This window comes from Oryzias latipes, chromosome 7, assembly GCF_053564925.1.
Source record: "Oryzias latipes strain Hd-rR chromosome 7, Olatipes_Hd-rR_3.1".
Classification (NCBI taxonomy): domain Eukaryota; kingdom Metazoa; phylum Chordata; class Actinopteri; order Beloniformes; family Adrianichthyidae; genus Oryzias; species Oryzias latipes.
This window is the reverse complement of record NC_136243.1, coordinates 34,324,829-34,349,262: the sequence shown is the minus strand read 5'-3', so window position 1 is coordinate 34,349,262 and position 24,434 is coordinate 34,324,829. Positions and strand designations below refer to the sequence as shown.

At 38.1% G+C, this 24,434-nt stretch overlaps 1 protein-coding gene across 10 annotated transcripts in view; it reads left to right on the top strand.

Moving 5' to 3' along the window:
- The window catches only part of chchd6a (coiled-coil-helix-coiled-coil-helix domain containing 6a), a 66,054-nt gene that overhangs the window by 32,418 nt on the left and 9,202 nt on the right, over positions 1-24,434 (top strand). For 5 of the 10 annotated variants that reach the window (XR_013657255.1, XR_002873500.2, XR_002873501.2 and 2 more), the window contains 2 exons: positions 13,724-13,859; positions 22,230-22,400. Coding sequence is in view for 5 of the 10 variants with exons in the window: in XM_023956342.2 (XP_023812110.1) it covers positions 13,724-13,859; positions 14,288-14,293 (142 nt within the window). In the remaining 5 variants the exon portion in view is untranslated. Of the gene's footprint in view, positions 1-13,723; positions 13,860-14,287; positions 14,509-22,229; positions 22,401-24,434 lie in introns of those variants that run through there. The other 5 variants (XM_023956341.2, XM_023956340.2, XM_078949966.1 and 2 more) reach the window with 2 other exon arrangements.

Sequence of the window (24,434 nt, the reverse complement as noted above, 5' to 3'; positions counted from 1 at the left end):
AAAATACAAAATAAAAAAACCCAAAATAAAATCTCAGGTTTTTTTTTGTTAAACCAAATTCTACTTCCTTTTTCATACATATACATTTTCCATCCTTTACTTTTACTAAGAAAATGTACAAATGACAGGATTTATTTGTCAAATACTATTTTATTTTAATATTCTAATACAAAGTTTCTATTTTAATATTCTTAATACATTTTGAAGCTGCTTAAAAAAATATTTACAAGTTTTTAACATTTATTTTAAAGCATAAATATTCATATTCTATCTAAATGATTCTATTGAGATAGAATATGAATGGACAACTGAAAAAAAACGTTAAAAATGTGGCGGGTGTTTTGTTAGCTGCTGCTAACTTTGAGCATCTCGTAAAGAGAAACGCGTCTCACAGTCAGCAGAGTCTCTGTTTCGGCTGTTGAAACATTTCTGTCGGACTCTCACTTTTGGTAGCTTCAGCCTTCCAACAGATTTTGCAGCCTGCAGTTTGTTGCTCCAAGTCTGAAGTGGCAAAACCGACCCAGTTCTACAAAACTGAAGAAAGGAAACAGGCTCCTCTCGGCTACATCTCATTTTAACGTCTGCATGTATCGACAAACAGATCGTCCGAACAACGGAAGCCCAAGAAAAGGACCGTGCTGGGGAAATAAAATCCAGATTCTCCCCCAAAAGAATCTTTCAAACAACAAATTTGAATTTATGGATAAAATCAATTTATCTCCCAAACCTTAGTTCAGGCCAAACATGATTTGGTTTGTGCCTTAAGTTGCTGCCTGTATTTATAAAAACCACCTTTTCCAGAGACTGGCAACAGAAATTTGATTATATTTATTTTTCTCCGCTATAAAACCATACATAGAAAAGTTTGAAGGGATGGTGTCTCATTTTTAAATCTTTAGACTCTGAGTAGACCTCACCATGGCTGCTGTTGTGTTTTTCAAGAGAATGAAATTTCCCTCAGTGCAGCCGCTGTAAAATTAGATATGGGTTTAATCGAGAAGCCCCTCGGGCTCCGCTGTCCATGTTATTCTGTGTTTGTACAAGGATGCGCCGCTGTGCGAGGGGAAAATGCACGTGGTGGTAATCCTCGGTTTAATCCCGGTCGTTAGTATTGAGATGCACCTGCAGCGCTGTGGCGTTTGGGGATGAGAGTCTGCCTGCCGGTGCGCCTGCGTACCTGTGAGAGTGGATGACGATAAGAGCAGAGTGGAAAACCTGTAGCACTTTGAAATGTCACCGCCAATGGGCCACACTTTGGGGGGGTTCAGTCTCTCCCCTGCCCCCCATCTTTTTTTTTTTGTTAAAGCCTCCAATTTATTTTTCCTATAGTGAAAGTTTACTACAAGATTTCTTAAAGTGCCTCTCAGTTGAGGAAATATTTTTCTGTTCACGTTTTGTTGGGAAGAAAAATTGGAGCAAACTTTGTTTTAAATGCGGCTTGTTAATATAATATGTAAAACATGGTTCATAGGTTAATGGACTGGTGTGATTCTGTGTGTGTGTGTGTGTGCGTGTGGTTGTGTAGGCCTGTGTCAGATTGGCGACCTGTCCGGGGTGCATCTGGGATAGGCTCCAGCAACCTTGTGACCCCTAAGGGATAAAGCAGGTTTAGAAGATTGATGAATTGACTTCTTTGTCGGGTGTAGCTCATTTATTTTCTTGAAACAGAACCGGATGTTGGTTATAATGAAGTGCAACAATAAAAAATGCCTCTGTGCAGATACATTTGTCTTTTCTTTTATTTCTAACTTGTCCTGTCCAACAGCTGAGCAAACAGATCAGGTCTTAACGCCTCTTGTGTTGGACAGATTTTACCGTTCCTGACTCACGCCCCACCCAGCTTTTGTGCTTAAAGCCAATTTTAATCAATGAAAAATGACTTCACCCCGATTCATGTCTAGACAACACCCAGGGTTTTTGCGTTTCCTGTTCTGCTGCTAAAAACATTTTCCTGCTGCTTTTTGTGCAGAAGATGCTTTTTGATAAAACATCCTCTCAGATCCTGTTTCTATTTAAACAGTACTGATAATTTTTTAGATTTTCATTGTGACAGTTTACATGTTTGTGAGAAATGGTGAGATTCAACTTCATACTTATAACATACTTTGTCCACCACAAAAGAGAATCTCCATAAATGATAAAGTTGTTTACTGAACGACTGTTTTCCCCTTATTTATGTCAATTTATCGACTCCGTAGTCCGCAAAACCAGCCACATAAACTCTGTCTCTGACTCAAACGAATGATCTAATCTCTTCAACTGACTTTACAGAAAGTCTGAAAAACTTTAGAGAACCATGACTCACAGTTTTCAGTCGTTTGACCTGTGAGACCTGCCTGAAGGCCACAGAAGTGTTTCAAGACAGACAGACAGAAAATCCAACAGCTTTTCAATCACCTTCTAAAATAAAATAAAAATATGAAGAGAAACTTTTGTTAGATTTTGGTTCCGGTGACCTTGATGGAGAAAACCCTCACTCCAGAAAAGGAATGGTAATAAAAGTAGGATCAAAAGGAACAAAGGGAATACGTTCTAAAAATCCCTGGGGATTATAGAAACACTAAGGGTGTGTCAATAATAATAACTTTATTTGTATAGCACCTTTCCAGATAAAAATCACAAAGTGCTTCACAGTACAACACGATAAAACAACAGTAAAACACAGTAAAAACACATGTTAAAAAGAAATTAAGAAAAAGCTATTTTAAAAAGATATGTTTTTAGCTGCTTTTTAAAAGAAAACACTGAGTCCACAGATCTGAGGCTGAGAGGAAGAGAGTTCCAGAGGGATGGGGCCACCGTGGCAAAGGCTCTGTCTCCTTTAGTTTTTAAACGGGTTCTCTTAACAGCCAGCAGACCCTGGTCACATGATAAAAGCACAAAATAAGACTAATTTACATAAATATATATAAAAAAATGTAAATAACAGTGAATACGATGAAATAAAAAAAAGCCTTCATAAACTAAACAATAGGGATTACAATTTATTAGATTAAATAGATTCATCAGATAAAAACAATGGTAAAATGAACCTATAACGTATAGAAAAAAGGCCTTAAATGTAAAGGATAATGGCTACAGAGGTTTCCATTATCACAAATTAATGGACGACGTGGAAACCTGGACTCCGCTTTGTGTCGGACTGGTCTGCTAACTTCCGTTATACCATGGTCGGGGTGAATACTCGATTCTGATTGGCTGCTGGGTGCGGAGTAAAACGTGATAATCCACAGTGATGACGCACACCTGACGCACTTCGTGGAAGCCGGAACTGTCTGACACGAATTTCTGATAATGCACACTTCGTCGGCCACTATCCCTTACATAATGGACACCTCGCTTATGCCATGGGCAATTACAAAAGAAATGTGTATTCAGTCAATTTTTTTAGTACTTTCATCTTGTTTTTTTTGTAACTGAAATCTCTTTTTTACATAAAGCAGATAATTTGATACTCAGTGCAACGCTTCATGGTAAGGGCCTCGACTGCAGCGGCAAAGGAAGGTGATATGCTGGTTGTCATGATGATGGTTTTCAACTCCAGACAAATGCTTTTTTAAATAAAAGTTATATGTGGAAGGTTGGACTTTTTGTTTTGTATTTTTGAGCAAGTCTCATCATCGGAAAAGTCCAACAGATTTCTAAAAATGATAAAAGGAGACAACCTTTATAGTGTGCTGGAGCGATTTATTGACTGATGAAGTGATTTCTGTCTGCGATTTGCTCCAAGCAGCTTATTTAGTCTCATTTTACCTGACAGACTTCATCAATCTGCACAATTTCACACTAAAAGCAAACATGGGAGCCTTTTAGGTCCTTTATATTTGTGTGGGAAACTCTCTCTACTCAAGTGTTCAAACGAGTCCAAAGCTGTGTCCGAATTCCCGCCCTAACCACTAGGGGTGTAACGATACCCGTAGTTGAACTGAACAGTTTCGGTACGGCACTTTCGGTTCGGTTCGTTTTTTTTTTTCCTTGCATGTGCATTGTAACGACCCAGCTGTTTGTCACTTCTAGCGGGGAAACGAGAGCCGAGCTGTGAATTAAATCGCTGCGTTGACTGTCATTGTCCAAGTCTCCCTGCTCCACACACCCTGAAACGGTTTTAGAAAGGGAAAGGTGGACAGAAAAGGCAATTACTCCATCTCCTTTCTGGCATTAAGATTCATTTATTAAGACCATACACGAACAGCGTAACAACATGAACCTCACTTCTCTTCATAGCTCTCTCAGTCAGTGATGGTGAAGAATTCAACACACAAGATTTCCCACTTCCCATGAGTCTTAGTGGCTATAGGCGGGGCTAACCCCCAGGTAGCCACTGTATTAACTTTGCACTGAGCCAGAAGGAATGTTAGCTGTAAGTTTCCTCTTAGACGCCATTATGTGACGGACAGTTAGCATGTCAACATATGGCTAATGCAGACGCCAGGCCAGAGATGAGGACCCCCCCATCTCCTTACGCTCTCCTGTGGCTCTGTTGTTAGCATCCATGAAGGGAAAAGACAATTGGATAAGTCCAATGCTGTCTGTCGACATTATTACACAAATATAGCGTATGCCACAGTAACACATCTAATCTGTTAACAAACTTAAAACGGCATCACCAACTGTAATTATCGGGTCTACAAGAAAAATAATGTGCGTGTTCAAATGTTTTTTTTTTTCAGGCCAATATTAAGTATCCAAAGTTTTTGGTTCCCTTGCAGCTAATAATTTTTCTTATTTTATTAAGCAGATCACCTACAGAGGTCAATTTTAATTTTAATTATTGTTATGTAAAACCAATAAGTGCATATGGTGTTAGTAAGTAGTTTTTTTATGCCTTAGGTACCGAAAATATACCAAAAATAGATAGATGGATAAAAACTTTATCAATCTCCCAAGGGAGAAATTCAGGTGTCCGGCAGCAAAACACGCACAATAAATAACAATAAAATAATAGTTCATAAAATAGCAGTTCATATCAGGCTAATTTGTTAAACAGCCGTACCGAACCGAAATGTATACCAAACCGAGCCCTATGAAATTCTGAATCGAACCAAATTGACATTTGAGAGTAACTACTAAAAGACTATGTAGTGTGGCACGATGTAGTGCCCTAAATTTTAAAAGCATTCTCATGTTTTGCGACAGTTATTTATAAGTCCACTGTCTCCTGAAGAAGAAAACGTTGGTGGTTCATTGAAAAAATACATTTTAATACATTTTTTGGGCAAAGATTGTTCTAACGCAATGCATTGTGGTCTATATTCGCCAATCTAGTGAGCATTGATGCACACTGGGTTTTCGCAGAGACTTCTGGGAAATTTCTAGGGCACTGGATTTTGGAATTGCAGATTCGGACAGCACTAAAAAAATGGAGAACGTACTATATAGTGAGTGGGGAAGGAATTCTGACACTACCCAAGACCAGCTGTTCACACCATAATTTAAGGCAGTTCAACTACACCAGCTGTCTGTTCCAGTGCTGCTGAAACGTGCCTTAATAACCATCCTTTGTCAGCGGAGACTGCTGCTGCTGCTGCGATCAAGCACTGAAACCTCTGGAAACGTCGGCAAATCAAGTCCAGCGCTTGCAGCAAAAGAACTACTCTCCTTTTCTGTCCTGCCAGAAAGAAGGCGCGTCTGCTTCTGTCAAATTATACTGTTTGAAAGCAGAAGTCAGAGACGTGCTCAGCATGCCTCCAAAGTCCATGTGGATGAAGGAAAACGGCGTGTACTTTACAATGTGGAGGCGTGTCAGGACAGTCAGAGAGTTTCTCCATTTCATCAATTAAAAGCATCAATGGATTCTTGTTCTGCTTTGATGTAATTAAGTCCCATTGCTTTGTTCATCATGATTCCTCTGAATGTCATTTTACATAATTTCAGAAGTGCTGTTTGGGAAAAAAGGGGGTAAAACTATTTCACCAGCTGTCTATTTTTATAACACGAATTGGAAGAAAGACTTTAAACATGAACAGTTTGATTCCATAAGATGTTGATTTTGTTACGTAAGAAAATACAGCTTTTTTTTTTGTATTTTCTATTTTTCAGAGTTTTTGAAGAATGAAGGCACCACATAAATAACCACATTTGGACAAATAAATAAAAACATTTTGTTCATTCCTTATTCGATTTTTGAGCTTAAAACGTAAGAAGATTGGTGTGTTCAAAAAATAATTTTGCAATTGAAAATGCACTTGAAACTCAAAAATACATAAAATCAAAACTATTTTCAGAGAAAGAAAGAGAAATTCTCTCTCTTTTGCCCTTGAAACAAAGCAGGACACTGCGTTACAGAAGGTAGCCAATCACAAACGTCAACCTTCATGTCCATATCTGTAAAAAGTGTTTTGATTGCACACATAAAAGTGAAAATTGTTTTTATTTGCATGTGTTTTTGAGTTTCAAGTGCAAAATAATATTTTGAGCCCACAAAGTTTTATGCTCAACAGTAGTTAGGTGCAGACACGTTGACTTACATGTGGTACATTTTCAAGTTTAATCTATAGTTTCTTGTATTATATAGGATGTAAAAGCAGCAAATTGTTCTTCACAAGTAGTTTTTTTTTACAAAGTTGAGACGCCTGACAACTGGTGTACAAAGGATCCTCAATTACTGGCTGCTGGTGATGGGTAAGGAGGGATGGGAGAGGATGAGTGAAGGAGCGGACCAATACAAGATAGTGGAGAAGAGGATGTGTTCCCCCAGTCAATTGAAAAGCTGTCAAGGTGCAGGTGCATACAAGCTACAAGCTGCAGATAAGGAGGAAGTCTTTAGCTGTTTCCCTTTTCACCTCCTGTGCTCTCCCTCTGCCGTTATCATCTCTCCTTTTCTCTTCTCCACCGCTCCACCGCTATTAATCAGAAGAGTAACGGCAAAACAGTTTGCTCAGGAATTCTAAACCTCTAACAAGTCAAGTCAATTCCTCCCTCACGAGATAAGAATGGATCTGTTTACCTCATTGTTTTATCTCGCCGTTGGACCTGTCCAATAGTTTGCACATTGTGGATATTTTATGCTGACTCGGATTTTGGCTAATTGTAGAGGGTTTTTTATTATTATATTAAGGCGATTTTTCAGACAAACAAAGCCAGTGTCTGTCTTTGCATTTTTGTTTACTAAATGCATTCTTAAATCAACCCAATAAAATCCTGATTTCCACAAAAGCGAGAAAGGTTTATGGATGCTTTAGTGCGGGTTTAAAGCTCTATTAACGTAATCTTTTATAGGATGGTCTTTTTTGTTTTTTTTTACCATCTAACACAGGGCTGCTCATTCCTGCTCCTCCAGATCTACCACCCTGCCTTTTTTCCAGCTCTCCCTGCACTGCTTACTGCTGATTACCTGGATGAGGCGTGTTCATTCAATCAGATTGTGGAGACATCTGATTGAGCTAATCAGCAGCTAGCAGGACTTGGAGATCTGGAAAACAGTCGGGGGGGGGGGGGGGGGGATTTCGAAGACCAGGAATGAGCAGCCCTGATCTAACAAGTAAACTTAGAGTGCAAGCATTTACCAAACATTTATGTCTCACATTTGACTGATAATATCCGGGTGCTCTGTGGTTCTCGCCACACGGGAAAAAAGCCCCTGGTTCCAATCCCGACTTGGAGTTTGGATGTTCTCCTTATGCACGTTGGGGTTTTCTCCAGCTTCTTCCCACAGTCCAGACTAATTGATAGTATCTCCAATTGTCTCCCACAGGATCACTGCCCCCTCAGTCTTTTGCGTTGACTGTTTCATTGATTATTATCTTTCTCATATTTAATTTCAGCTGCCAAATGCCACACTTTTTTCTGCACCGTTAAAATGCCTTCCGTTAAAACAGAACATTTCATTCCGGCAGGCTTTGTGTCACGGTGGAGTGGCTCGAGAGCCGGTTGGACCCAAATGCAGAGGCGGAGGCACACGGTTCAAGGGCAAGGGGTTTAATAGAAACAAAAAGCGCTGCAGAGCAGGAAGACAAAACAAAACTAAAACTTACTGTGGCATGGCGAGGGACAAGGAACAAGGCATGAACACCATAACAGGGGTAATGGACCAACACAGGAGGAAGGCAGAGACAAGACTTAAATACAGACAGGGCAGACAAGACACAGGTGGACACGATCAGGGCTGATGGGGACCAAAGGAAGTAAAACTCAAGAAAACAGACAAGACAGGAGAACTTCAAAATAAAACAGGAAACAGAAACAAGACAGAACAAGGACCAAAAACAAGACAACAAATTCAAATCATGACACTTTGGTTTTGTCTTACAAGTGTCTCAAGCTAAATCAAGTGGGACACGGGAACCATCGTTAAAAAATCAAAACATACTTTGGGTGTCCAAAGAATGGATTTTAAATACTGTGAGGATGTTTAAGCGTCTCTCTTAAACTCCTTCAGATAGGACTTCCTTTAGAAAACCTGGACCCCTCTATCAGCATTTATGACTGGTGTTATATCTGACCCTTCTATATCCTGGAAGCTTATAGATATATTTAATTAATCAATGATGAAAATGATTGTTTTTTGTCTGATTTCAAACCAAGTAGTTGGTCATTTTAAATATCTCTTTACATATGTAGTCAGAGGACATGAGTAACAAAGTTGTAAAGTTCTTTAAAGCTCTACTAACTTAAATTGATTGAGTTTTTTTTTTGTTTCTTTGACACTATTTTTCAGTGAAACACCAACAAGATTTTCTAATTAGTCCAGTCCTTTGTACTTAACGAGATGAACAAAGTCCAAGCATCCAGAAGCATTAAGGAAAGCAGAAAAACATCCCTCCTAACTGGATGGGAAGCCCAGCTTAAAGCAATAAAAGCATCTCCCTTATCAGTCTTGTGGCCTTCTCCAGAGGCTCTCGTTTTTTTAGCGAAATGTTTTTGTATTTTCAATTTTCCAATTTCTGCGCTTTCATTTCTTCTCTGCTTTTTGTTTGGCTAATCTGCGTTGTCTTGAATTCTGAGGCTGCCTCTGCAGCCTCTGCTGGAGATTAAGAATAATAGACAGCCGTGTTAATTAAGCGACTTGTCTTGTTGTTTGTTTTGTCATATTTCCTGCTCGTAGATGCGTGAACTCCCACAAAAATGGCTGCACGTTCACACATTAAAAAGCTTTTGAAGAAGACGCGTTAATAGCAAGAGTCCCCATCATGGCTGGGTGGATTGTCAGGGATGCTACTGTACCAACCGCCCCACCAGTGCCAACTCTTCCTGCTTTTATTTGTTTTTGTAAGCGTCTTCTGTCAGCTCTGTAGATTTAGACATCACAATTAGTTTGGGAGCATTTGGACGGAGCTTATAGGCTTTTGCTGCACCTCGACCAATTTTCTGCTTCAAGCGTCTCTAATAAACCTTGTAGTACTATCAGAAGCCTCCGACTTCTCTGATGAAGGCCATTTATTTCACATTAAGAGGGAGTTCCTTATCTTATGCTTCCTCAAACGGAGAGAAGATAACGATGGTTTGCTTTGGTGTCACACTGTCTATGTTGTTCTTTCTGCAACATGAAAGGGGGGGGGGGTAGCAGAAAGAAAAAAGGATGGCAGAATTGGAGGGAAGATGAAGAGGATGGTGGTTCGGCGATGGTGGTTGTCTTATAGTGTACATTTGTTTGAAAAGTGGAAGTCTATTTTAGTTTAGAAATTTTAGACGTCTGGGTTGTGCCAGGGTAAAAAATTAATCAGATTCTAGCAACATTGACATATTAAAAAATAAGAAGTAGCACTGCCTTTAAGTAAATTATCTTTTTAGGTTCACAAGCAGTTTAAGCAAATAGATATTTTTTTATTTTAAAAAAAATTTAAAATCTGAGTTTGATGGAGGCTTCATGAAGCTGCTTTAATTCTGGTGTTCCATTGGAAATAACACATCAGAAACAATCTAAAAAGAAAAAAGGCAAGCTGTTGCATCCCGTCAGTCTAGAATGATGTGGTTGATCTGTAGCTTAAATCGGTGATCCGTTTTCAGGCCACGGATCTGTTTAACGTAGTACGGTACTTTCTTTTTCAGCTTCCAGAGTTCCTTAACTTTTGAGGGTAAAGTTGATGCAGGTGGTTTGAACTTTATTTTATACACCAGATTTCCTGCAGGAAACATTGAAATTTGATGTGGATTTTCCCTTAGCCCATAAAAGCCCCCCCCCCCCCCCCCCCCCAAAAAAAAAAGAAAGAAAAAAAATACAATAAAAGTAAAACAAATGATTAATCACTTATTGAAAATGGTTAAATTGATTGACGTTAATGATATTACTTAACTTGCTCCAAAAATTGATAAATTGATTCAAAAATCTTTCCTAATCTAATTTAATTTTGCACGTTTTTTAACTTTTGATACTTGATGAAATTTTGCTATGAAAATTCCTGAAACAGTGTTTTGTCTATTTTACTGATATAGTATTATGTTTTAATCATATGAATTACTTTTATAAGTAAAATAATCTGCATATATTTATATAACTGATCTGCATTGCCATGTTGATTTCTGAAATAGTTATTTTTGCATAATAATTAAGTAATTCATCTTTGTCATGTGCTTTATTGATACTTTATGATTCTTAATTCTGTCTGATAAAAGCTGGGAACCGGATATTGATAAATCATGTAATAAAATGGTTATAGTATAACGGGGTGGAATTATATAAGTTCGCTTCCTTCCACTCCCTTTCAAGCAATATTTATTAATATTTCTAATTATCCTAAGTTTGATTAGTTACTGTATGAATGTATAACTGATGATTGCATTGTTTTTGTGTATTATTTCTACTTAATTGCTTGAAATAAACCATTTCAAATCAAATCAAAAATAACCGTCAAAGTGGAAGCTAAAAAAATTGGATGCCAACTTCAGCCTCATCAAACCGATCAGACCAGAGACGCAACGGTGACCATGTAAACTAACTGAAGGTCATGAGACGGACTCCCCACGCCATGTGACAGAGATGCACCACAGACAGGCAGACTGCAGTTTAAGAAACCCAACAGCTGCTTTCTGGTGAGCATTTTAATTACAAAAAATCAGGAAAATGAACCTCCATCATTGCATTTTTTTTTACTCTGGAGCGGGCATCAACCTTTGAGTCTTAGACCTCCCCTTCCCACGAATCCCCCCTTTTCATCATTTTCTCACTTCATCTCTGAGTGTCGGCCCGGCAACCCTTTCTGAGACACAAACTGTGAGGAAGCTTGTAACTGCTTACAGCTCATGACCGCATGTGAGGAAGGATCAGCTCGTAAAAATGTTAGTCTTCCTCTCAGCTCACCCTGACTGACCAACACGGGAGGAAGACCTAAAATACTCCTGACCTCTCGAGATGCAGAACATTTTTACCATCCGCAAAAGGTCAGTCCATTACTTCTGACCAAGAGGGTTTTGGTGAAAAACTTGAAGGCGGCCATTTGTCCTCCTGGTAGAAACTGCAGTGGAGGGTTGGTGTTGATGGATTTCCATTTTGTGATCCACAAACTCAAGTGTCAAAATGAAAAGCTGTGTAAAAAAACAAAAGGATCTTTCAAGAAGAATTCAAGTTTTCATATCTTCTATTAATGAGGCAAAATAAAAAAGGCACAAACTATTCAGGTGTGGGTTTTACTTTTACATTTACATGGTTAAACAAATTAGCGTCTTTACTTCTTTTTGTTTAACATATTTAAGAAAAGTAAAGTGCTGGCCTCATTTCTTTTCTTCCTTTTTTTGTTCGGATATTTTTTGATGTTGGCACATGAATCATTCAAAGAGGAAAAGCAAAGAAGTTTTCATCCTTCATCCCTTTCAGAAATGTTCCCTCCGTCGAGTTTTCCTCTTCATCCCAGTTAATTTTCCTTCTTAACCCTCATCACACACGCCAAGATAAACCCAGTCATTGAGTTCATGATACTGGCATTGATAATAACGAGTGTGCACCTGTCTGGATGTGCTGTAATTGAAATGATTGGGTCAGCTATCCTGGATGGTCAAAAGCAAAATGAGCTTTTCATTTGGCTCTCAATTAAATCTGCTGTTAACTGGTCCTCATAGTGAAGTGTGTATGCAGAAGCAGCCGGGTGCATGTGCACACAAAGCGTTCTTAGTTTTCCACACACGTGTCTGTACCTGTGTGAGTTTCTCCCACTTCCTCCTCTCTGCTACATTTTTTAAGAATTCATAACGGCAAAGCAGTCGGGAAGCGAGCGAGTCATAGTTGACTTAAGAGAAATAGACAGGCAGAAATAAATTATAGTAGAGCCCACATTTCACATCAAGAATGGCTAATTTAATCTCTCAAAGCTCACCTTCTCGCTGTATTTCATCAGAATGATCCAACCCACTCAATTAAGTGTGATTGGGCTCTAATTGTACAATTTGCAATGAAACACGTACCAGGCAGCGCATTTGTTGTTGAACAGGTTCCCATCTGTGCAGACGAGAATGTTACCGTCATACGCCTAATTATTCTATTAAGATTAGTTTCTTTTAAAAAAAACAGCATGTTTGGAAAAGTTTTGCTTTTTTGTGGAAGATGAAACAAAGAAACTCATCGGTATAGTTATACCGATTTTATTTATTTATTTTTTAGCAGCGATCTCCACAAGTTTAGTCTTTAAAAGAATAGAATTGATTGGTTGGTTGGTTGGTTGGTTGGTTAACCGATTTCAAGCGATAAAGAAAGAAAAAGGGGGGAAAAAGGACAATACAAAAAACCGATGTCAATATAAACCAATTTAAGATATCAATTCATAAGTTGATTAAAAAATAAAAGACAAATCATGCCGTTTTAAATATGGATTATAATCATCAGTAGACCTATTTACACACGATACATTGAATCTATTGAATCCAAAGACTGATTGATTGGGTAAAAGTAAGTGAGAAAAAGCTAATTCAAAGTATGCCGCCTCACAATGTTTTATAAAACATTTTTTTGTTCTTAACATCTGTTTAAAGTTCTTAAAGTCGGTCTGTGATCATATTTTGATGTATTTTCAAAGCATTCACAATTCACAACAATTTGAATAAAGAAATAGTCAAAAACAGAATTTTATACTTTATACTTCTTAACATCTATTATGGTAAAAATGTCCCCAGAGGATTTTAAAAATGAGATTTTCATTGAAGCGGGTCTTTAAAACGTTTTCAGTCCAAGTCCGAAATTCTTATTATCTTCAGAATTTCTTTTACCAAATTCCCGAAATCAATATTAATCTATTAAACCTAATAAAACAAAAATAAATTGCTTATTGATCAGAAAGTGTTGGATGTTATTAAGTTCCCTCAACCCCATATTGTGAAAAAATCGTTCCTATTTCTGAATTTTTCTGAATTTTTCTTAGATTTAAACTTGTTCCAGAGTTTAGTGCCGTACATAATAACTAGAAGACAAAGGACGTGTTTCTTTCTTTTCGTTTTTTTTGTTTAAAGCCATTTGCTACATTCAAACCCAGATGTAAAGGTCAATCCAGGGATATCTGGTCTAAAGCCTCAAAGACCTCAATGATCTGCAGAGTTTGAATCTGAAGAGACTTTCTTTAAACCTTCATGTTGGTTTCAATTGTTTCTATGGGATCTGTGACCATTTAATGTATTTTACTCATAGGTTTAGTGTTGGTCATTGAATTAAAATGGATCAATTCTGTACAAATATTACCTTTTATTTTCCTTCAATGAGTGTTTGAGTTTTTAATCTGACACCTTCAACAAGGAAGTTGGAGGATAAATATTTTATTTGTTCTCAGTAGACCTTTATTTTTGTTTTTCTCTGTGTTTCCTGCAGGTCTTGCAGTACAGCTCCAGTGTGTTCTGGCCTGCAGGCTCAGATTTTATCTTGTTACAGAGACAACAGAGACCAGACCCTAAAGTGCTCAGACCTGGCCAAGGAATACCTGCAATGTATAAACGCTGCAAGAAAGGTGAGAGGTTTCTCCGTCTGTGTTTCTTTTTTTATAAAATAAAAAAACAAAAAATAGAGTATCAATCATGGTTCCACTATTGGTTAAAATTAGTGTCATTTTCTTTGTAAGAAAAAAGACAAAAGATTAGAATAATAAGGAAAAGTGTTTTCATTTCCACAATTCCTTTCAAAAAGTTAAAGTTTGTATTTTATTTATTTTTTTACGTAAATTTGGGTTCCAGCTCATGAAACTGAAGATATCAGCATTTATGCATAAAAGCAAAGACAGAGGTTTGATCTATTGATCTATTTTCAATAAAAGAATATTTTTTTGAATGGAATTATGGAAATAACACGTTTCCCAGTTATTCTAGTTTTTTGGAATTGATTTCCTTCATGCAGCCAGATGCTCACCAAACCTACATCTCTGTTTGTTTAATTCTGAAGCTTTAGGAGAAAGACACAAAGGTGGCAAAGCCTCTTCAAAGTTCATCAGTATTGCCAGCTGTAGGAATTGAGGAGAAGGTAGCAAAAGAAGATGTGGCGTAGATGCAGGAAAAAACACAAAGAGCATCGACATAAAAAAAAAGAATTCACTTTTTAGTACTTTCAGTGGCGGTTGGTGGAAAAAGCAAAGGTCGTGTTTTGCATAAATGTGTGGAAAAGTTTCTTGGTATTTCCTAAAGTTCTTGTGTGAGTTGCAGAGCTTCTCCTGAACTTAAAAAAGATTTCAATCCAAAACAAGTCTCTAAGCGGGAGAAAACCGTTTGTTCTAGTCCGCTGGTCCGGATCGAGTCCTGAACCTTAAGGCATTTGGACTGTAGTCAGACTGCTGTCAGGCTTGTCAGCCTACAAAACTACAGCAATAAAATCTCTTCACTCATTGGTCAGGGATTATGAGGCAAAGCAACTAGAGAAAGAAATTCTGGAAGTCCTGCACTTTGTTAGTTTGTTGGTTCATTCAAACTTTACGTTTTGCTGATCAGTTTTAAACATCAGGCTCAACAGTTTAACTGCTGCGTTGGTCTCTACCTTTTATGACATGGATTGTGGGGAAAAGAGGAGGAAGCAACGTGCATCACGTTATATCTTTTTAATTGCATTTTTTAACTGCATTCATCTGACCGCATTGGAATGAGCTGCTGTGTCTCATCGTCGTGGTGAGGATTGAGAATTCTGTCAAGGAACTACAAGGTATCACTTAGGATGACGTCACAGCAGCTTCCTGATTGGCTGTGGATCTTGTCAATCACTCTTGTGTTCAGTTTGTAAAAATCTTTGTTTGCGATCAGATATTTGTTTTCAAAAGTAACCCGAGATGAGCAAAATCGGCAAAAAAGTCATCTTTATTTTCTTTACAATTATTTTAGATATTTAAGGCAGTAAAACTAGACACTTTATACATTTTTCTCGGACAGACAAACATTTTTACACTTTTTTCTCTCTTGATTAAACTCTCAAAGTTCAAACCCTCATAGAAAAATCAGTCCAGTGTTGGAGAATGAAAACATCAAAGCGATCAGACTGAACAAAACTTTTATCAATCAGCATGAACTTAAATCTAATGGCACATAACCAGTATTAAAACATAACAGAATTCAATACTGTCAACTAATCCTAAATTGTTGAAACATAATTAAAAATAAATCTGAAGCCTTAGAACTTTGGTTTGATTTCTAAATATTTGATCAACTAAAATACTTTTTTTGGATACTGGATAGAGCACCAAAATGCTCTATTTTTTCATTATATGTGATTTATATCCTCAATAGTCAAAAGAAGAAAGATTTTTGGTTCAAGCAGTCAGCTTGAGGTTAAAAAAACACAACCTTAAAGTTTTTTACAGAGGAACAACTGAGGATTCAGGAGTTATGCATGCACTCTGTAAAAAGCAGCCTTTCCCTCCCAGTATCCCAGAACTCTCAGTGTGCCTCACTGTTGTATTATTCAACCAAAAAAGCCGGTTTCTCCACTTTGTTCATCACTGCGCTGGTTACAAATTCACAGAAAGTTAGAGAGAAAAGTGCAGCAGGAGGAGGAAGGCGAGCCGGAGGACAGAATGCTGGGAGCCCGTGGCTCCACAGCTCGGGCTGGGAAGGCGTTTGAAGGTACAGTTGCTGATCAGGCAGCCAAACAACGCATCGCTGCGCCTCACCCGGGTCTCAGCTCACATCTTTGCGTTGCTGAGGGGCACTGAGGCTTATCCTTGGAGTACAACAATACAGAGTGCGATAATCAGCTTGCTGAACAAGGATTCCTCTGCTGTTGCACTAATCGTGTCTTCTTTCAGGATCATCTGTACCACAGGCGGTGTTTATCTTCTTATGCGGTATAAATATGAAAACATACAGCGCTGGAATGGTGTGTGTGTGTCTGTGTACGTTTCCTTCTCATGTTATCCTCTGTGATTTAATGAGGAGCGAAGAAAACTTTATGAAAAGTGTCTTTAAAAGACTGCAATGCACATAAGTTATAACATGTTGCTGATAGCTGCCTTTACTCACATAGAAAGGCCTTTTTTCAGTAGATACAAATAAGATGCTTTCAAGATCAAATGAGTCAAGAAGTAAAGTAAAGTAGGTTGTTAGATTGTGAAAAGTTACTTGTAAAATCGTTTTTTTCAAGTAATGTAGAAACTGGACAAAATTTCTGAAAGAGATTTTGTGTTTTAGCAGTGAAAGTGCATGGAAAATAAAAACCTAAAGTTGATCCCTTTAGTCAAATTTTCCTTAAATCCTTTCTGTTTTATGTTAAATACGTTTTTCCAACCTATTTAAAGAGCCACTTCGATGAAAATTAGGTTAAATAAATGTGTTAATCCTCTTATAAAAGATTGTTTGGATGTTTTTACATTTGTGAGTGACAACGACACACCACAACATTTGGACAAGTGATATTGGGCTTTAAAAAGATGAGTTTAAAACACTAAAATCAATTTTTTTAAACTTATTTCAAAACAATTTCCATCTTGAACAGGAACATTTTGAAATTAGACGGAGTCAAAACATTTCATGCTTGTAAAGATTTTAAAGACATCTTTATGTTTTTCAATTATGCTTGGCTTCAGGGTTATATGTGATGATTCGTTAATATATCATTACAAAATGAACATTGAAAAGTGTTTAACAAACTGCACTGATACAGTCATGAATCTACTCAGCAAATGTGGCTTTTTGTGTTTTTTTCTGCTATTCAAACTCAAAATTGTACTTGTTTTTTGTTATATAGATATAAAAAAAAAGAAAAGCGACTAAACTGTCATGTGAAAAAAAGCAAAACAAGTTTTGAACTTTTCAAAAGTTTAAAGAAAACCTTAATGGCCCGTGATTTGTCCCTGTTTGTGTGTTGTTTTCGTTTGCGAAGAATGACAACTGTGTTGCGTTTTGATCAGTGTCGCAGCGGGTCACTGCACAAGCATGCATATCACACGGTCTCCCTGCTGAGTTATGCCGCCATCCATTTGTGTGCATGTTATAGCGGCTTCTGTTTTTGATGGCGAACGAGCGGAGGATCCCACAGAGACGCAGCAAATAGCCTCCAGTCATTATCCACCGGGATGCTGAGGCAGACCGGGCTAAAGTGAAGCGTACACGCTCACACACACACATACACACACACACACACACACACACACACCCACACACACATACACACACTGTCGCAGGTCCAGCCGTTTAGCAGCCGGGCTAAAACATGGCAGGTCCAGATCTGTTTCAGTGAAAACGAAGAAACGGGACCGATTTTAAACGATGAGGAAACAAATTTAGTGTCGGCACAGATTCCACGTCTTTAATGAAACAGAAAAAAAAGAACAACTTGGTGAATGAAGATGGAAAAAAAATGTTTTCCTGAAGGTTTTAGGCTTTTCTGACGCTGGACTTTGAATTTAGAGTTACTCCAGAAGTGAAACCTGATGGATGGATGGATGGATGGATAGATTGATGGATGGATAGATTGATGGATGGATGAATAGATGAATAAATGGATGGATGAATAGATGGATGAATAGATAGATGGATGATGGATAGAATTTATTCCAGACACTTAGTCCAAACAATAAAAATAAGTACACATACCCCCTACGTTAAAAATGTCACAAAAAATGCATGTCAAGAATGCGCAAGTTAAGATAAATACAAAAAACTAATAAAATAACAAAAAAAACATTAATTGGACATAACGAACAATAAACATCAGTTACTAGGACAAATAAAGACAGTCCCTCCAGTGTTCGACTGGAAGCGTATGGCACTAAATCTAATGTTACTTATAGCCAAGATGAGAGTCTTCTCTGAAGCCTTTAGCCTGCAGATAAACCTGAACATGAGTGATCGCATGCAATCCCAGAGTGTTCATTCTGAGAGAAACAAACGCTCATTAGCACTCGTCCTCCTCAGCTTATTTAAGAGCACTCTTAGAGCATCATTGGACGCCACCTGCAGCTATCTCATACTGGCACTTTTATGGTTTATAAAAGTGTTTTTACAGAAGATGCAGGCAGATAAACTGATTAAAACAGAAAAGGGAGGAAGAGAAAAGTCAGAGAAAGGAAAAATATTTAAGTAAAAGCATCAGTGATACTAAGAATTGGATGCATTTTGATTTTCACCAGTCTAGTAACTCTCCTCATCTTATGTGGTTTTCAAAATGTGTCATTATTATGAGAAGCATCTGTTTTAAAGAGCATTGAAAGCAAGCATCGCTATGTTTAATGTAGGCCTGGGCGAAAAATCCATTCAAAGACTCTGAGTTATTCTGTAGCCAATGAGCTTCTGGATGACCAGGATGTCCCGCCTCCCCTCCCCTTGACTGACGTGACACTGTTTTTACGAATCGACCGGTTTTAGAATCAAAACGGCAAAAAATAAAAGCGCAACGCAAAAAAAATAAAAGTGCGACTCAGAAAGATGATTTCAAAATAAAACTGCAACTCATTAAGACGATTTCAGAATGCCGAGAAAAAAATATCGGCAACTGAGAAATATGATTGTGCTTTGGGTTATAGCTTTTGGTTGCAGATTATAGGTTTTGGTTCTCAATTTAGGCTTTTGATTTGCAGATTTGATGCGCGGTTTTACGTTTTTGATGCACAATACTTTATGCGCTGAATTGACACCATAGAAGAGGCCCCACGCTGCAACATTTGCCTTTAGCCCATCGCAGTCAAAGGCAGCAGCACCACAAACCCATTCAAACACCTGGAGGAACCTTTTATTACTGTTGTCCTTCACTCTGTAACACCAAACATGAACGCGCGCCCCCAACACTTGTGCACGCTCTCACTCACTCTAGCGCGGCACGCGCTCATTCCTCCTACACACGCAGCGCGCTGACACACATACTCATTCTGCAACACCTATATAGTTAGTTAGTTAGTTAGTTGTTAGTTGTTACTGTTATTTGTCAATAAAGAATACTGCGTTTTAATTATGAATTGTATTCATTTGCGACCCTGCCGCCGGTGGATTCTGTGTTTTTCAGCGGCGGGGCGGGTTGGTGATTGGTGTAGGGCACGGTTGACCGCGACTGCTGCTGCTACTGCTTCATTAGCATGGTGATCAAAAATCCCACACAGTCACAGCTCTAGTTTATATTTTGTGGGACACAGAAAAAATGCGACTTCTCCAGTACCGATAGCAGAACCGTTGAGGTCAGATCTTAACGATACTGCGGTCTTGAAGAATGTCGCCCCGGGGCTCGTTCAATACCGGGGCTCGCTACCATCCCTAGGAAAGGGGCACGGTGGAGAACAATCACCAAAGTGGTCGCTTTGCATATAGTTAAAGTCATGGTACCCATATATACCGTGGAGAAGACGGGTTTATAAATTTAATTAAAACCTTAGACCCCAGATATGAGCTGTATCGTTAATCCTTTAGAAAATGGTGCTACTCTAAAGGTGAATGTTTGTCTCCTTTTAGTCTAGACGACAGTGTGACTTAAAACACAACTGGGACTTTGATTCCAAGAGTCTGTTCATTTATTTATTATTCATCCCAGAAACGGGGGTTACATTTGTCTTGCGTTTGATTAAATAAAAGCTAAATCTGCTTTAACTTAAGTTGTCTGCCGTTTGTACTTATTGCTTTCCTTAAGTAGGGGGGCAGAAATCAGGAAAAAATCGGAAATCAAATTAAAAAGAATAAAATCTGAGATTTTATTTTTAGGCCATATCGCCGAGCCCTAGTTTAACGGTAAAAAGAAAGTGGTTTAAGCTGCTCATTCTTCTGTTTTGGTAAATAGTCACATCATGGAGGAGACAGCAGAAGGGTAGAGAGCATCAAAGCCAAGGAAGATTTCTCCTAAAAGAATAAACTACTAGTTGAAAAATAGAAGCAAAAAATAAAAATAATCAGGTAGAAATTGTAAATGAGGTTAAGTGGAACCAATAATAACCTCAATAAAGACAGAGTGACAGAAGAAAATGAACCAAATTACAAATTCTAGGACTAACGGGTATTACAGGAATGTAAATGAGAAACGGGAAAACTAAAACATAAGAGAATAAAAGGATGAAGAGGGAAGAGCTGGAGTTGTTAAAAAAGAAACCGGTAACCTGTGAAGAGTGTTTGTTTGAGAACACCAAGGAAAGAAGAGACATGCAGATGGGATGGATGGGGAGAAAAAGTGGAGGTTAGGGTTAAAATCAGAGGAACTGTAGATTCATGATGGGAGGGCAGGAGATGGACAGAAGATGAAGAGGAGCGCAGAAAAGACAGACTGTTGGTCCCTCAGCAGTCAACACTAATGAAAAAGAATGAGAAGCTGCTGACCGCGCCGGCACAAACACACAGGAGGCTTCACACTTGCTTGGTTGGAAGTTTTACATTTCTAAACTCGAAAAAAAAATGTTTTTAAAAGTTTTCTATCATGCATGAACGGGATTCAGAAAGCTCTTCACTGTTCTTTAAAGTCGACCTAATTAGAAACGCATTGTTTTCCAATTTGTACTAAAAGACATTACGGAAGAATGTCTGAAGCGTTTCTTACAGTTATTTTAAAGAGCACAACTTTTCAGCAAAGTTTCTGTACGTTTGGAGCCAAAAATACATCTGGCCTTTTGTTTTTGGTTTTTATTAGCATTTATCTCTGTTATTTATGACTATTGATGGACACATTTCTTGCTGCTGTCAGTACCAAAGGTTTGGTCTGCTTTGCTCTTGGACCAAACAGCCTGGAAACATCACACGGTTGCAGCAGCGGCAGCAGCAGCTTATCTTTGCAGACAAAAGTTCTGACAAAGCGAAAAAAAGCACAAAGAAAAAGGTCTTGCTAGTGCCGTTTAGTCCTCCGACTACAAATACAGTTCTGTGCCTGGGCCTCATCGCCACATCACGTTTACTAACAACAATTACGCAGTTTTTTCCTAATAAATGACTTTTGTTTTAAAATAAAAAAGGCATGATGCTTACAACACTTTGCTTTTCATCTGCTTTGTCTTGTCTTTAAAGGCTTAGATTGTTTGCATTCTTCACATGATTGCTTTGCTGCATCAAAGTTCACTTGCAAGCGGACGTGGACCATTGGTTTTTGGATGGACCAGCGTTTGTGGCTCACATCAGAGTTTAGATGAAAGTTCAGACCTGCCAAGCAAAGCAAACTCTCCAAGGAATCAAACTTGTGGTCCAATCCAGACTGCACAGTGCAGCCTCAGTTCCTCTAGCCTTTCTACATCATGAACTTCTGGCTGTCTTTTGTGGGCCCACACACAGGTTCTGCATCTGTTTTTACACTTGGACATGCTTTCTGATCCTCTGGACCTTCTCAGTTTGGAGCTGGCAGGACGGTCTGTGCAGGAAGCCAGGAGTGAAACCAGTGGACAGTTGAGCCACATGCTGGACTTTCAAAAGAAGTTTCAATACAAATTCAAAGCATAAAAAAATCAATAGATTTAGAGAACAGCCTCCCCGTTTATCTATAGCTCTGCAGACATTGGGCTATTTGAAGGTCCAGGTAAAGCGCAGATCAGTTTCCATCTTTTCTAAAATATTTAAAACCCTTTTAATGGTTGTTTCTTGATGCATGTTACAAAATTGTGGCGCTAAACTCTTCAAATTAGAGTGTTATTTTGAAGGGGCATGATTCGAAAGGTTTCTAAGTTTTGATTGATGTTTTTGCCAGTTTCTTCCGAATCAAATATCCTTATAAAGCGTATTTCGTTGTTTTGAGTGGTTTTCTCTTCAACATTTAATTTTACTGGTACAAATGTAACACAGCAGCATGAATTGTACATGTTTTTGTTCTAAAACTCTCACGCGGTGACTTTGGTTTGCCTGTTTTTATAAAGTGAAGTTATTCATCCTTCAGCCAGAAATCTATGATCACCAGGCAGGGAGCTCAAATCAAATCAAATCAAAACCAACAATTGAGCATGTTTGTGTCATTCCAGACTCCTCAGCATGTTGGGCAGCAGCAGGCGAACGGCAGCAGCTGATTGCGTGGCGGTTTAGCCGTGGCGAGTGATTTTTAAGCGTGGACCCATGCTGACTTGGGCCCCACTTCACTTGGAAGGTCTCCACAGACGATGCACTGATCAGTCCAGGAAGATTTCTGCTTTCTGGTGAAGTCTGCTTCATCATGGTTTTTGTGTGCATGCTTTATTTAGTTTTGTTTTTGTTTTTTCGCACCGAGTTTTACACGAATGTGGAAATTCGACAATGATGAGCGCTGCTGGTAGACACTGAATGAAGAAGCCCAAAAAGCGGAAGGCATTTAAATGACTTTGATGGAGAAAATTGTGCAATGTGTGTTTTTTTTGTTTGTTTGCCTGATTGCGGCGTTAAATCTTTTGAAAAGTGAACATTTTCAATCACTGGTTTTGTTTTTTTCCGTTTGCATGGTGGATTTCAAACTTTTCCTTCCACTAAATTATCGTAAGATAAAAGTTTCATTCCATGATTATCTTTTGTTTCTTTTTGCATCTCGTCTCAGTGGAATTTCTGTTTATCTGTTGGATTTTTTTATCCAAAATTTTGAACATGTCAATTACAGATCTGTATTTCTGTTTTTCTTGAGAATGTTTCAATTGTGTGACAAAACATAATTTATTCATGTATTTATTTGACCTACAGCTAAATGTAAACTCTCCATAAATCTACAGGACAAACATGCAACTACAACAGGAGACATTTCCGTTTTTTTTTCTTCTTTATTTTCGTGCTGCTTTGGTCTTTTTGTCCATTTTTAAAGAATACTCATTCATGTGTCAAGTGTTTTTTTTGCCTCTTCCTCTTTTGAACCACCTTTCATCTTCCTGCCTCGTCTGTCTGGAAAATCTCTTTTTTTTTTAGCTCCGTCTTTTGTTACTTTTCTTTCGTTTTTGCTGTTTCTCGTAACAATTGATTAATCGATTTTATTTTCATACTGTCGGCAGATTTAGTCTCCAGCAGAAAGCATCAGTGTTTCCATCCCCACAGAGCATCGTTATCTTCTCCTGCTTTTCCTCTTTGGCTACTCATCTGTCTTCGATTGTATACGCTGTGGATTATGTCTTTAAATCTCATACACTACAGCTAAATTAACTTTTATTTCCAGGTTGTTTGAGAAACAAGAATCTGGTTATTTGTTTGTAAAGAACTTAAAGAGTCTGTGCTTGCTTTGGGGCTGTGGAGGTCACTCTAGCTTGACCGTTCCAACAGAAAATGGAACTCAGTAGGCTGTAACACCTATTTTTCTTTTACTGTGAAGCACTTTGGAGCCATCATAGGAGTTGTAAAGTGCTTTATAAATAAAGTCTCATTCATTGTTTCCATACAAAAGACAAAAATCATGTCAAAGCCTCAACTTGGACAGTTGGACATTTCCTACCATTTGGTATCATACAGACAATATCCAGATATATCGCTCCTTTCCTGAAAAAGATTAAAACACATTTTCTAATTTATTAGGTTTTTAACTAGCATTTAATTGTAGTTACTTGTTAACCATGTATACTTGAATGGCCAGAAAACAGGAACGCTCTGTTCAGTGGAGCCTCAGAAACCTTTGGGAGTGATGTTTAACAATCCATGTCTCTGGAAAACAGAAGGTCAAAAATTGTCTTCATTGCATGAGAAACATGGCAAAATAAAAACCGTTTTGTCTAGACCTGACTTGGAGGATTATTCAGGGCTTTTATTTCCTCTCTTTTAGATGATTGTTTGTCAGATTTAAAATTGATATTAACATTTTTCTTGTAGTTGCACAGACAAACGCCTGCATGCATTTTTAACAATTTAACCCTTAACTCCTCGTCTCGTCCTTAGAGGTCCACAAACCAAAAAACGCCCAACTATACCCAGAACTTGCAATAAAACCAGAAAATATCCCGTCGTCCAAGTTGTCAGGCCCCGTTTTTGTGACGTGTCATCACGACAGATCGGCTCAGTTGAGTTTTGAAGATACAGACAGGTCAAGACGATTTTATTTAGAGCTTTTTGTTGACTCTAAACTGTCTTTTACTGTGGCTAAATCTGTATGTATGGTTGAGATGATTGTTCTTATTTCCTTTTTTGTGTATTCTGTTTGAATTGATGCGTTGTTTTAGATTTAGAAGCACTTTGTGATTTTCTCTGAGAAAGGTGCTGTAGAAAGAGACATTTACTTACTTGGTGAT